Source organism: Canis lupus, chromosome 4 (genome assembly GCF_048164855.1).
Source record: "Canis lupus baileyi chromosome 4, mCanLup2.hap1, whole genome shotgun sequence".
In the NCBI taxonomy this organism is placed as follows: Eukaryota; Metazoa; Chordata; class Mammalia; order Carnivora; family Canidae; genus Canis; species Canis lupus.
The window spans coordinates 72300650-72314827 of NC_132841.1; the positions used below are offsets into that span (position 1 = coordinate 72300650).

The 14178-nt window shown below is 41.0% G+C and overlaps 1 protein-coding gene and 1 long non-coding RNA gene across 31 annotated transcripts in view; one reads left to right on the forward strand and one right to left on the reverse strand.

The window, feature by feature from the left end:
* Positions 1–11005, forward strand: part of CPLANE1 (ciliogenesis and planar polarity effector complex subunit 1) — a 137439-nt gene extending 126434 nt beyond the window's left edge. For 23 of the 30 annotated variants that reach the window (XM_072824844.1, XM_072824843.1, XM_072824848.1 and 20 more), the window contains 8 exons: positions 418–583; positions 2803–2861; positions 3705–3872; positions 4609–4733; positions 6897–6986; positions 8986–9069; positions 9869–10044; positions 10495–11005. In XM_072824844.1, the coding sequence (XP_072680945.1) occupies positions 418–583; positions 2803–2861; positions 3705–3872; positions 4609–4733; positions 6897–6986; positions 8986–9069; positions 9869–10044; positions 10495–10662 (1036 nt within the window). In that variant the 3' untranslated portion in view covers positions 10663–11005. Of the gene's footprint in view, positions 1–417; positions 584–2802; positions 2862–3704; positions 3873–4216; positions 4428–4608; positions 4734–6896; positions 6987–8985; positions 9070–9534; positions 9702–9846; positions 10045–10494 lie in introns of those variants that run through there. The other 7 variants (XR_012030249.1, XM_072824849.1, XM_072824858.1 and 4 more) reach the window with 4 other exon arrangements.
* Positions 1–13174, reverse strand: part of LOC140632641 (uncharacterized) — a 52123-nt gene extending 38949 nt beyond the window's left edge. The window contains exons 1-2 of the long non-coding RNA XR_012030250.1: positions 13038–13174; positions 11511–11630 (exon numbers count right to left, since the gene is read on the reverse strand). This is a non-coding gene — a long non-coding RNA (uncharacterized lncRNA). The remainder of the gene's footprint in view (positions 1–11510; positions 11631–13037) is intronic.
* Positions 13175–14178: the final 1004 nt, after the last annotated feature.

Here is a 14178-nt window from a genome sequence, read left to right on the forward strand (position 1 = left end):
GCCTACAGAGTGTTTTCAGTTAGAAGACTCATGTAGGAAAGAGTTCAACACAGGAAAAAAGAGCCAATTATATTAAATGCTTTAGAGAAATCCAGTAGGATGAAGAGGCTTTTGGTGAGTTTTCTGAGATCATTTTCAATGGATTTCAGGGTACAGGTTGGAGCAAGTTGATAGAGATAATGCACATATACTACTTTTCGAGAATGGGAAAAATCTTTCCAAATAGGGGCACCTAGCTGGCTCAGTCGGCGGCATGTGTGACTCTTGACCTCAGGGTTGTGAGTTCAAGCTCCATGTTGGGTGTAGAAATTACTTTTAAAAAATCCCTTTCCAAATAAATAGCATTTAGTTGTGATTCTACTTATATCCATAAAAAAATGTAAAATCAAGTGATGCCTTGACTGTTATATTTCTCAGTGTTCAGCATTCTTCTGGTAGACGAACACAAAGAACGGAGAAGGAAAGAAGAGAAATTCAGGTGTGGATGAAAAGAAAACGCAAGGAAAGAATGGCAGAGTACTTAAACCAGCTGGCAGAAAAGAGAGGGCGAGAACATGACCCTTTCTGCCCGAGGAGCAATCCAGTAAGTATGCAGTATCAGGGGCAAAGGAATTAGCACAGAATGTGTGCAGTTTTTCTTTAGCAAATATTCAGGAAAAGGATTAACATAATTTGGATACATTTTTTTATTAGACAGAAATGTCACCAGTTTTGCTTGTCAGAAAATGTTAATTACCTTAATAAAATATAGCAAGGTATTCTACAAACCATGTTCTAGAAGTTGAACTATCTTAAATACTTTCCCTTCCCAGGCTAATTACGGCTGTAGCTAATTTTAACCCAGTGAAGATGTTGAGTAATTGGTGACCAGTTAGAGCTATTCCCTTAATTTTCAGTGAGAGTCAATGGCAATTAAACACTGACTGTGTGTGTAATAAAAATTCTGTATCCATAAGTTATCTACAAAAAATAAAGAGTATGGTCCAGTCACGTACCAAGGGTACAATTGTGCGTGTGTGTGCATGCACACGCGCACTGCCCTTTAAAAACTGTCAACAAAAAATAAAAAAATAAAAAAATAAAAATAAATAAATAAATAAAAAATAAATAAAAAAATAAAAACTGTCAACATTTGTTCACTGAGCCCTGACTGTGGACGTCACCATGGCTAGGTCAGAAACAGTTTTCTTCAGAAGGTGAAATAAAGCAATGTTATTTTGATAATCACATTACTATGAAAATTACATTTGGATTATACATAGTTTATCTTTTATTTTGTAATTTGAAATAAAATATAATAGTACTTAATTTTTTTCAGCATCATTAGGGAAACATGTTCTATAAAAGCGAGTTTTCCAGATAAAGTGGTCACAGTAAAGCACCAAATGGTGCAAAGTAGGTGAACTCTTACATAAATTGTACACTATACTTGTGTCTGGAGAAAGCATGTTGATGTTAATAAAACTTTTTTTTTTTTTTTTTTAATTTAAAGAGAGAGCATGTGCATGCACAAGAGCTGGAAGGAGGGAAACAGGGAGAGAGAGAATCTTAGGCAGGCCCCATGGTGTGGAGCCCAACGCGGGGCTGGATCTCATGACCCTGAGACCCAAAATCAAGAGTCGGGTGCTTAACAGATGGAGTCACCCAGGTGCCCCGATCTTAATTAATATAACATTTTGTCAGCAGTGAGGCACATGACTAGAATCTTCAGGTGCATGTGTTAATGTATGTGTTCCTCCAACCCATGGGGGGTGACTTCTGATGTCACCCTCTCAACCAAGCAAATACCCAAGATAGAACTGTGTCCAGATTTAGGATAAATTAATCGAAGGCACAGGGGCTGCTTGGTTCATAGACTTTGTGACCACTCCTTCACAATTACAAACACTTGTTTATTTTTAGCTACTGTTTAGGTGAGGGATGGGGTTAGTGAGGGGTTGTAATTACAAATTTCATTTGAATTTATTTAAAGATTTTATTTATTTATTTGACAGAGAGCATAAGCAGGGGCAGTGGCAGAGGGAGAGGGAGAAGCAGGCCACCCCTGAGCAGGAAGCCTGATGTGGGGCTCAATCCCAGGACCCTGAGATAATGACGTGAGCTGAAGGCAGATGCCTAGCCAACTGAACCACGCAGGCACCCCTTATTTGAATTTATATCAGAAATTAATAAGACCTTTAATTTATTACTGACTACTTCCATGTAGGATCTGCAGAGAGCAAATGCACTTCAGTGTTCTTTTTTTCCATTTTAAATGCAGCTGACACTATGTTAATTGAATTCAAATTAAAAAAAATTTTAAACGCAGCTGATAAGGTTCTCTTCTTTTGAGAAAATACATGAATTTAGCTACTAAAATAGATTTTGCATCCCACTTATTAAACCAGATTTTAATTACATGATGCTTTATTAACATTTTCATGTTTTGTGCTGAGATAGGAAGCTTCATCAAATATGACAGTGTTTTACACTGTTTTCCTGAATGGCAAAAAGACGTTTTAACCTCCTATTAAGGGACGCCTGGGTGGCTCAATGGTTGAGCATCTGCCTTCAGCTCAGGTCATGATCCCAGGGCCCTGGGATCGAGTCCGGCATTGGTCTCCCCATGGGGAGCTTGCTTCTCCCTCTGCCTATGTCTCTGCCTTTCTCTCTGTGTCTCTCAGGAATAAATAAATAAAATCTTAAAAAAAAAAAACTTTGGTATTAAAATTGGTTAGTGGAATTTTCATGTTTTCCCTGCATCACAGTGGCTTAATTATTTGAACTAAACAATCACAGACTAACTGGGTATTTCTCCTGCAGTTTTACATGACTTCACGGGAAATCAGGCTGAGACAAAAGATGAAGAACGAAAAGGACAGGTGAGCTCCCCAGTTTGCACACCCGAGGCATTGACAACGCCTGACCAGCTCTAGTCTTCACATAGCCCCTTTCTGTCCATAAACAGAAAATCATGGGAGATAACTGCAAGGAAAATAGACTCCATGAGCCTTTTAAGGAATTCGCTTTCAAATATCGTTTATTCCATTGAATTTTCAGGCTTTTATTTCTGCTGTTGCCTTCCCTCCCCCAATCCAGATATGTAGGTGTATTTTGAAAATACCCAAAAGGTCGTAACTATAGGTACCTTCAATTTCCACCTAATGGGGGCAGCCCAGGTGGCTCAGTGGTTTAGAGCCACCTTCAGCTCAGGGAATGATCCTGGAGACCTGGGATCGAGTCCCACGTCAGGCTCCCTGCATGGAGCCTGCTTCTCCCTCTGCCTGTGTCTCTGCCTCTCTCTCTCTCTCCCTGTGTCTCTCATGAATAAATAAATAAAATCTTAAAAAAAAAAAATTTCCACCTAATGGTTTTCAGAAATCTGAAATATGAATTTGCATTTGAAAAGCATTGAAGGGATCCCTGGGTGGCGCAGCAGTTTGGCACCTGCCTTTGGCCCAGGGCGCGATCCTGGAGACCTGGGATCGAATCCCACGTCGGGCTCCCGGTGCATGGAGCCTGCTTCTCTCTCTGCCTGTGTCTCTGCCTCTCTCTCTCTCTCTCTCTCTCTGTGACTATCATAAATAAATAAAAAATTAAAAAAAAAAAAGAAAAGCATTGAAAAAAAAGCAAATGCTAGGACATCTTCAAACATTACGTTTCCTCTAGAAGTATGAACTGAAAAGGAGTCTTTTACTAAATGCTGTTTAATTCTTTGTTTGAAGGTTGTTACTCGCGGACCACTATAATCAGCGGATCTCCCAAGCATACAGTCTGATGAACGAACTGTTATCTGAATCAGTACAGCTACCAAAAACTGCACAGAAAGCCTTGCCTCACAAACCCAGAGCTGCTCAAATTTCCCAAGAGCAACACTGCCTTTCTCCAAGAAGGTAAGACAAAGTTTGGCAGGTCATTCGGCAAGATTATGTCAGGTGCAGTAAGCAGAATTTAGTGCTTTTGTCCCCCACGTCCAGTATATTTGCATCTACCCTGCTCAGAAGTACGATAATCAAGTAAAGAAAAACATGTTCCCATAATTATGAGGTCTTTACAAGTTTATAGAGTCACCAAGGAAAAAGACAAAAATGGCACTGCGTCTGTAAGATGTGCCAGTGCACTCCGGCATACTGGATATCAATGCAATTTTGATATCCGTTCAATTCTGTTTCCTCCTTTTCTGTAATTTGCCACCTAACTGTTCTCCCTGTTTCTCCCCTTGGCTCCACTCTTGCAGAAACAGTCCTCGCCTCTCCGCCATCTCTTCCCAACACGAACCCACATGTAATCAGACTACTTGTGTATGTATAATTTGGGGTCTACTCAAAATAGCACAGACTCCCTCGAATCTTTTCTAAAATAAAACAGGGTACTAAAAATACATAACTGCCAAATACATAGGCAATTTAAAATAGATAACCAATTTCTTTGAACAAACAAATGAAGTTTAAGGTGTGAGATATGAAGAATAATTTGTTGAGAATTGTCAAAACACGAAATGTTATCCCTGAGGTATAGAAAAAGCAACGTCAAATGAATATATTAATCTGAGCTAGAATTTGGGCTTTTTGAAATATAGTTTATTACTGAGATTCTAGGAATGTAATAATTATGTAATTTCTACTGTAGAGAGAATAAATATGGTCACAATATTCCAACAAATCAACCTGGAAAATTCAGATATATATCCAGACCGAGTTATATCCGAAAGGGGAAACCTCTGGGGCATCCTCAAGGCCCTCCTTGGCCACATGGTAAGACTCTGACCTTTTTTTAAAATTTTGTATAATTTGAAAACAAAAATTTTGTATAATTTGGTGGACTCCTTGTCTCCAGAGTTGGTTTGCATTAGTAAAATGAAATTTTAGTGAAAAGCAGTTCTCCTCTCAGCAGAATGCAAGCTGCAGGATTGATAAAAACTTACCTGTGCTGGGATTTTGTTTGTTCCATTGCTTTGAAATAGGAAGATCACAGAAATCTTTTTTAAACTAATGATCTTTTTGTAATAGAATTGAACAGTCAATATTTAGATACGACTTATTTGGGAATCTGTTTCTTTTGTGTGTCTGGCTAAAGAGGTAGGCATTTTTCACAAATCAAGTTCTGATATCAGGATGTACTAGATCAATATCAGGATTTCTGTCTGTCCCCCGAATAGCCAGGGGAATTTTAAAAAAGAAAACCGGGGATCCCTGGGTGGCGCAGCGGTTTGGCGCCTGCCTTTGGCCCAGGGCGCGATCCTGGAGACCCGGGATCGAATCCCACGTCGGGCTCCCGGTGCATGGAGCCTGCTTCTCCCTCTGCCTGTGTCTCTGTGCCTCTCTCTCTCTCTGTGACTATCATAAATAAATAAAAATTTAAAAAAAAAAAAAAAAAAAAGAAAACCGTATCTGGGGGCATCACAATGCCAGATTTCAGGTTCTACTACAAAGCTGTGGTCATCAAGACAGTGTGGTACTGGCACAAAAGCAGACACATAGATCAATGGAACAGAATAGAGAATCCAGAAGTGGACCCTGAACTTTATGGTCAACTAATATTCGATAAAGGAGGAAAGACTATCCATTGGAAGAAAGACAGTCTCTTCAATAAATGGTGCTGGGAAAATTGGACATCCACATGCAGAAGAATGAAACTAGACCACTCTCTTTCACCATACACAAAAATAAACTCAAAATGGATGAAAGATCTAAATGTGAGACAAGATTCCTTAAAAATCCTAGAGGAGAACACAGGCAACACCCTTTTTGAACTTGGCCACAGTAACTTCTTGCAAGATACATCCACGAAGGCAAAAGAAACAAAAGCAAAAATGAACTATTGGGACTTCATCAAGATAAGAAGCTTTTGCACAGCAAAGGATACAGTCAACAAAACTCAAAGACAACCTACAGAATGGGAGAAGATATTTGCAAATGACGTATCAGATAAAGGGCTAGTTTCCAAGATCTATAAAGAACTTATTAAACTCAACAGCAAAGAAACAGACAATCCAATCATGAAATGGGCAAAAGACATGAAGAAAAATCTCACAGAGGAAGACATAGACATGGCCAACACGCACATGAGAAAATGCTCTGCATCACTTGCCATCAGGGAAATACAAATCAAAACCACAATGAGATACCACCTCACACCAGTGAGAATGGCGCAAATTAACAAGGCAGGAAACCACAGATGTTAGAGAGGATGTGGAGAAAGGGGAACCCTCCTGCACTGTTGGTGGGAATGTGAACTGGTGCAGCCACTCTGGAAAACTGTGTGGAGGTTCCTCAAAGAGTTAAAAATAGACCTGCCCTACGACCCAGCAATTGCACTGTTGGGGATTTACCCCAAAGATACAGATGCAATGAAACGCCGGGACACCTGCACCCCGATGTTTATAGCAGCAATGGCCACAATAGCCAAACTGTGGAAGGAGCCTCGGTGTCCATTGAAAGATGAATGGATAAAGAAGATGTGGTTTATGTACACAATGGAATATTACTCAGCCGTTAGAAACAACAAATACCCACCATTTGCTTCAACATGGATGGAACTGGAGGGTGTTATGCTGAGTGAAGTAAGTCAATTGGAGAAGGACAAACATTATATGTTCTCATTCATGTGAGGAATATAAATAATAGTGAAAGGGAATATAAGGGAAGGGAGAAGAAATGTGTGGGAAATAGCAGAAAGGGAGACAGAACGTAAAGACTCCTAACTCTGGGAAACGAACTAGGGGTGGTAGAAGGGGAGGAGGGCGGGGGTTGGGAGTGAATGGGTGACGGGCACTGGGGGTTATTCTGTATGTTAGTAAATTGAACACCAATAAAAAATAAATTAAAAAGTTTCCGACCTCAAAGGATTTACAGTACAACATGTGAAAAATCATGGTGTGCATACAGGAACCTAAAGAAGTTTGCTCATTTTTATAGGAACTGCTACTTTTACCATACAGAATAAAGGAGGTGGGGCCAATGTGGCAGCAAGAAAGGCTGTGCCTTCTCCAGTTACCTTCCAAAAAGGTAAGGGATGAATAAAGAGAAAAGTTCTTCAACTTACATTTTTTCAAAATCATAACACTCTTAGAAATTTCAAATACAGATTTTAGAATGAGGGGTACAGCTGTGTGGTCCAGGGGTTTAGGGAACAGGGTGTGGCATTAGCTCTCTTTGGAACCTTAACCCAGCACTTACTCTTTAGCTTTGAGCACATTCCTAACCCATTTGTAAAAGCCTCAATTTTCCTACCTGGAAAATACGGATTATAAAAGTGAAAACAGGGGCAGCCCTGGTGGCACAGCGGTTTAGCACCGCCTGCAGCCCAGGGTGTGATCATGGAGACCAGAGATCAAGTCCCACGTCGGGCTCCTTGCATGGAGCCTGCTTCTCCCTCTGCCTGTGTCTCTGCATCTCTCTCTCTCTCTCTGTTTCTCATGAATAAATAAATAAATAAATCTTTAAAAAAAAAAAGTGAAAACATGGGCTTAGCGCAGAACTGAACATAAAAACCAGTAATTCAGGAGGGGGCCTCTGTCACAGTCATGCAGCACACAGGCCCATGAGTTTGGGGATTCCAAATCAGCTGTGCTCTGATCAACTAGAGAGGAAGTGGTCATGATCTTAATTCCTACGAATTAAGATCCAGCCCTGGCCCCCTCCTCACCCCATGTTATTCTTCACCATTTCAAAAGCACTTCCACCTTATTCTCCTGTGAGCTCTCTGAAACAGCCTTGGTAGATAAACAGGGCCGCTGTCATCCCCATCTTACAGCTGAAGCCACGGAGGCTTTGGAAAGTACAGGGGCCTGCTTGGACCCCCTTAGGACAACGACACCAGCTAACAGTACAGAGGACTTCCTGGATGCCGGGCATTGTGTGAACACAGCCTGAGCATGACCTTACCTCGTCTTACATTAACTGAGTGAGCTCTGTGGCGTTATCCTAATTTACAGAAAATAACTAACTTTGGTAGGTGTAATGATGAACACACTGATTACGTGCACTATAAAAATGATGAGACCTGAATGAGTCTATTCCTCCCTCTGCCTGTCATCCGGTGCCGCCCTCTTCCCCTGCAGACACGTCTTCCACTTTACTGCCTCTCCATTCAGCAGTGTCTGCTGTTTAACTTGTCAGGTTTGACTGTTGATGTCTGTATTTCCTAGAAATTCTCTTAGGTTCTTTTTCCATAGTTTTCCCCCACTGAGTGCATTAAAACTCAAGGCTGTAGTTATTAGGATCAATATGAGTCCTAGAAGCATCACTTGCTGTGCTTTTAATTGTATCATCCCAGACTTCTTTTCTTTTAAAGTCTCTCATTTTAATCTTTCATCTTTTGTAAAATTTTTTTCTAGTTTAGAGTACTCCAAAGCTGTTTCCTTCTTTTCTAAACAAATATTTAGCAGTGTTAGTTTAACAGATAAAATACCCCAAAATACAATGTTGCCCCTAAAAATAAGTTGAACTGATATGTACCCTGGTATTATATTTATGAAAGCTCCAGAGATCCAGGGTTTTGTGTTCTTGAAGTGAATTATGATCTCGCATGGGGCCTTGCCCATAGAAAGGCAAACAGAAGTATTTCTTTCATTGTCCAGGAGTAGCCCTGCCTGTGACAGGATGAAATTGGGTAGGACTCCAAGTGTCTAGCGTGGCTGTGTGTCTAGAGTATGGCCCACGGACTGACACAGGTAGAGCACAAGGAGGAACAGGGTTTCCTTCTGAGGGTGGTACAGGTGATGGATTCAGTTTTACTGTTCAGTTTCAGATTCCTCACTGTAAACATTGTTTATGTGCTATAAAGAAATTGGGCGGTGGTGGTCACTGTCCTACAGAGAGTGCTTTCTTCGAGGGCAGCTGGTGTGCTTGCCAGCCTAGTTTCCACTGTGGGGTTTCTTCTTAATATATCACTGACCTTTTACCTTAGAAAGCGTCCACTGTCCACACTGGGGCATGAACACCCAAACTTGGAAAGCTTTGCACATGCACAGTTTCACAGCATTGTTTGATATTGTATTTTAAGATTGGATATCCCGAACAAATCCTAGAGCGATACACTCTGATCTGAAAAGGAGGAAATTACAAAGCCATCCCTGCAGAAAGCAAGGTGAGAGAAGGCCAGGGACAGTTTCTCAAGGTGTATAGATTCCCCACAGGTAAAGATTTATCCTAAAATGCAGAACCGTTAACTTTAAGTTCTTGATTTTGGTGATGATTTTGTCAGTGTTTTTGGATGGCAATAATTATGTTCATTTGATGAGTATCAAAGTCTAATTAACAAATTAATTGTAGCAGAAGTGGGGGTGGCATTAGTTGGTGGTTATAGCCTTTGCTGATCTCTTTCACAGCCTGACTGGTTGGAGCAACCACCTCAGCACCCCATCTCCATTTGTTTCTGTCTACCTTGGAGAGACCGCCTACCCTCGTGGTTAAAATATTATTCTTTATTACCCTTCAATCTCAAGTTTTTGTTTTACTAGCTGTTTTGCTTTTCACCACAGTGTGCATTCACCCAACTCTGTGGTTGGAACTTCTCCACAGTTCTATATGCAGCCTTTCCTCCTTGTCCTAGAGGTTCCTGTTATTTTTTAAAATCAAGAGGTGGCCAGAATTCCGTTTCCTTCCGTCACACTGACAGGGCAGAAATTATTAAAAACCATATCCAAGACCTTGTGATTCAAAGATCAGGTAAGGGCCACCTGGCTGGCTCAATTGGTGGAGTGACTCTTGATCTCAGGGTTGTGAGTTCGAGCCCCATCTTGAATTGCAGAGATTTCTTAAATCTTAAAAACTTCAATTATTAGGTAAAATGTGACTCCCTCAGATTTGATGATAAAAGTCAGAATAAACAAAAAAAAAATATAGATGACTTAGTCCCATGTAGCTTTGTCCTTTTCCCTTGAAAGGTTCTGGTGCTCCATGTCGCCTGCAGTGTACAAAAAATCACATTAGTGCAGAACTTTCGCCTCAATCAAAACAGGTATGTATAGAGTACGAGAGAGAGGAGACCGTGGTGAGTCCCTGGACGGTACCTTCAGACATCCGTACGGTTCTTCGCGAGAGTCACAGTTCCCTTCTACAAGTAAGCATTGTTCCGGATTTAAGTTTGCTTAGTGATTTCTCTGTGTTCTCCAGTTGTTACTGTTTTTTGTTTTTTATGAAATGTGGAGATACTGCAAGATTGAAGTAGTAATTCAGAGCATCTGTACTTTTGGCTTAGTACTGTAGCGTTTATCTTTCAGAATTTTCCTTGAATTTGTATTAAACAATATCAAAAAAGTAAGAACAGATATTTCTATTACAAGTATAAAAATCCATTGTGTCCATTCTTCAGACCTGGTGCCAACATCTAGTTGTGTCAGATGATGTTCAGCTTGTTGTCAATCTAGATGTGCTGGGCAACCACTGCCCTGGTGTGCTTCACCAGTTGGTGGATGAGCAACTCTAGAACCTTTGGAAAGCTTAGTTCATGTTCCATTTATTTTTTTTCTCAGGCTTGGACCACAACTTACTACCTTTCTTAATTTGATAGGACTTGTCAGCAACTGAAGAAGAGCGAGAGCCTCTTTTTGGTGGCATCGACAGTGTGTCTGAGAGTACTGGCAGCATCCTCAGCAAGCTTGACTGGAAGGCCATTGAAGACATGGTGGCCAGCGTGGAGGACAAGAGCCTGTCTGTCCACTGGGCCTTGGGCCTGTAAGATCCAAGTATCATTCTGTTTCCAAGCAAAGGCCAGCAGCTCAGTGATAGTAGTTCTGAAAGATTTGTGTGTTTAAAAGAGAGAAGCAGTGAAGGAAGCAATGTGAATAGACCACCTACAGCCATATTATTACCTGGATTAGCCATTTCAAGAGGGAAAATAAACACTTCTCAATAATTTTGCCTTCATAGGGAAAGGGTTGTTTAACTATAGATCATTACGTGCTTTTGGATTTATCTTTAACACAATTTTTAAAATGACTTGAAAGGTACTTTTCATTTTTTTCAAGTTTATATATTTAAGTTACTTTCAATAAAAATCTTTTGTTTTGTCTCCTCCTTTACTACCCCGTGAGTCTTGAAAAACAAAACTTATATGGATAAATCTGCTGGAAAAAAAGAATCTTTCATTGAGGAGAAGAAAGTCACAATGTCACCCTAAGATTCGATAATGAACTCCATTTTATAGCATAGCCTAAAATTCACCTGGGTAAACCTGGCCCAGGAGCCAAAGAAACCAGGCACTTTCCAGCAATGCTGGACTTTTAAATAAGCCAGACCTATCCTGCAGCCTGCAAAGCCTTGCTTTGGGTTACTGATTCCAGAAGGCTCATGTAAACTTTGTAAAAACCATGGTGTGAAAAAAAAAAAAAAAAAGAAAAAAAAAAAACCATGGTGTGGAGACCTGGGTAGTTTCTGGTGTTGTCCCAGTATCATAATTTGGGAGATAATTTTTATGAGAAAAAACTCATCTTTTTGAAAAAATCACTCGTCAATTTTTGGTGTAGTATCAAAGAATAATATTGTCTGAAAAGGCTATTAAATATACCTCCTTTTCCAACCACATACCTGTGTGGGGCCATATTGTTTTCATGTACTTCAACCAGAACAACATCCTGTAACAGGCTGAGTGCAGAAGCAGGTATGAGAATTTGGCTGTCTTCCATTAAGGCCATACTTTAAAGAGATCTGTAAAATTACAAAACAAAGCCACTCTTCTAGTTTTATTTTGGAAAAGAGTTACTTTTGTAAAAATGTGTTATAAACATTGAACAGGGTGGGGTGGAGGGCACTTGGGTGTTTCAGTCAATTAAGCGTCTGACTCTTGCTTCAGCTCAGGTCACAATCTCAGGGTCCTGAGATTGAACCCCACGTTCGGCTCTGCATTGGGCATGGAGCCTGCTTAAGATTCTCTGTCGCCCTCTCCCTCTGCTCCTGCTTGTGCATGTGTGTTCTCTCTCTCTCTCAAAAATTAAACATTGAGTGGGTCATTGTAATTAAAAATATTTAAGATTTTTCTCAGTTTTAATTTCTAACATGATACATATTCACAGATATATCCACACATAAACAAAAGCTCTTTAGGACCCTCAATAATTTTTGAGTATAAACAGAACACGAAGTTTGAGAGCTGCTGCGTTAGGGCTAACAACGTGCACCCTTCACTTACCAACTCGACATTAAACACGACTTCAGAAACAAAGGGGTTTTTACAAATAGTATAATCCCTTTTACCTGCCTGCTCCTGTTCTGATTTAAACATTCAGTTGTCTTTTAAGGCAAGCATCATTTCCAGTGCTTTTTCATGTCTTCCTGTAGTTTCAGATGTCTATCTAGTATTTCCCTTCAGCCTGAAGATCATTAGCATTTCTTTTTCTTTTTTTAAAGATTTTATTTATTCATTCATTCATTCATTCATTCATTCATGAGAGACAGAGAGAAAGAGAGGCAGAGACACAGGCAGAGGGAGAAGCAGGCTCCATGCAGGGAGCCTGATGTGGGACTCGATCCTGGGTCTCCAGGATCAGGCCCTGGGCTGAAGGCAGCGCTAAACCCCTGAGCCACCTGGGCTGCCTTCATTAGCATTTCTTATATATAATAGAGATCTTCAGGCAACTAATGCTTTCAGGTTTCATTGATGAAACTGTATATTTTTTTACCCTCATTATTGAAGCGTATTTTTTGTAGCCCTTACTTTAGGGCAAGATCTTCACTTCTAAGATGGGTCCTTCTGGTGTCGAGCCTGGATGCCTGGAGGATTGAGGAGGTGCTAGGAGGAGCCCCGGCAGGGCTCAACCTCTGCTGTGTCTGCTGGCTCTCAACCTTGTAGTAACTACTTGCTGGGTCTCCTCAGTACTCCTTACCAATACGAGCAGCTCCCCCTCATCCACACACAGGCCTCTGGGGATCCTCTCTGTGCAGCTTCCTTCTCTGTTGCCTTGCCCTGTAGGTTCCAGCCACTGTTACCACTCTAACCTCTGCTCTCTGCCTCTTCAGCTTAGTAGGATCACAGTGATGTGCTTGGACTCTAGCTCATTATGTTGGAGTCATCAGAATCCTGTCCTTAAGTAAACAGTGAGGCATTTGGAGACTTACCTCATGAGTATCCCTTCTCTCTAGGATCACTGTTTTGTGCTGCATGGTGTCTAATGTCTAACAGCAGTGTCCTCACACATAATTTTGCCCAGCTTTGTGGTTGAGACAGGTAGACTAGTCAGGTAGCAGTTCCTCTGTCATAGGTGGAAGGAGAAGTCTTCTCTTAGGGAAGATCCACACAGTAAACCTGAAAATGAAGGATGAACAGGACAGAGAATATCAGCAGAGGACTGATAACCATAGGGAGTCTCACCCCCTAGCTTGAGTACATCCTCAGCCTTAAAAAAAAAAACTGCAATATGGGGCAGCCCTGGTGGCCCAGCGGTTTAGGGCCGCCTTCAGCCCAGGGTGTGATCCTGGAGTCCCGGGATCAAGCCTGTGTCTCTCATGAATGAATAAATAAAATCTTAAAAAAAAACAACCCTGCAATATGATGACTTTGCTTAGTATATCTAAACACAGAGGAATCATCCAAAGAAGTGTTTTAGATCCTTCTGAGGAAGGGTCTAGACTTCATGCCCTCCATACGTGGATTAAAGGGAAGCACTTTCCATATATGGATTTTAAACATCATACTTGGGAAATATCTCTAGTTATCAAAACTGTTCCCAGTTTCTCAAAACTGAATCTTAACTTTGTTCACATTTTATCAGAAAATGTTATTACAGGGACGCCTGGGTGGCTCAGTGGTTGAGCATCTGCCTTCAGCTCAGGTCGTGATCCTGGGATCGAGTCCCGCATCGGGCTCCCCGGAGGGAGCCTGCTTCCCCCTCTGCCTGTGTCTCTGCCTCTCTTTGTGTGTCTCTCATGGATGAATAAATTAAAAAATTCTTTTTTTAAGAAAAGAAAGAAGGGCAGCCCTGGGGGCTCAGAGGTTTAGCGCCACCTTCAACTCAGGGCATGATCCTGGAGACCCGGGATCAGGTCCCACGTGGGGCTCCCTGCATGGAGCCTGCTTCTTCCTCTGCCTGTATCTCTGCCTCTCTTTCTCTCTCTCTCTCTGTGTGTCTCTCATGAATAAATAAAATCTTTAAAAAATATTTTAAAAAATTAAAAAAAATGTTATACCGCAGTTAACATGGTGTTATCACTGAACCAAAGGATTCTGGGTGAACTTGGGATGCACCAGCAAAGGAAGCTC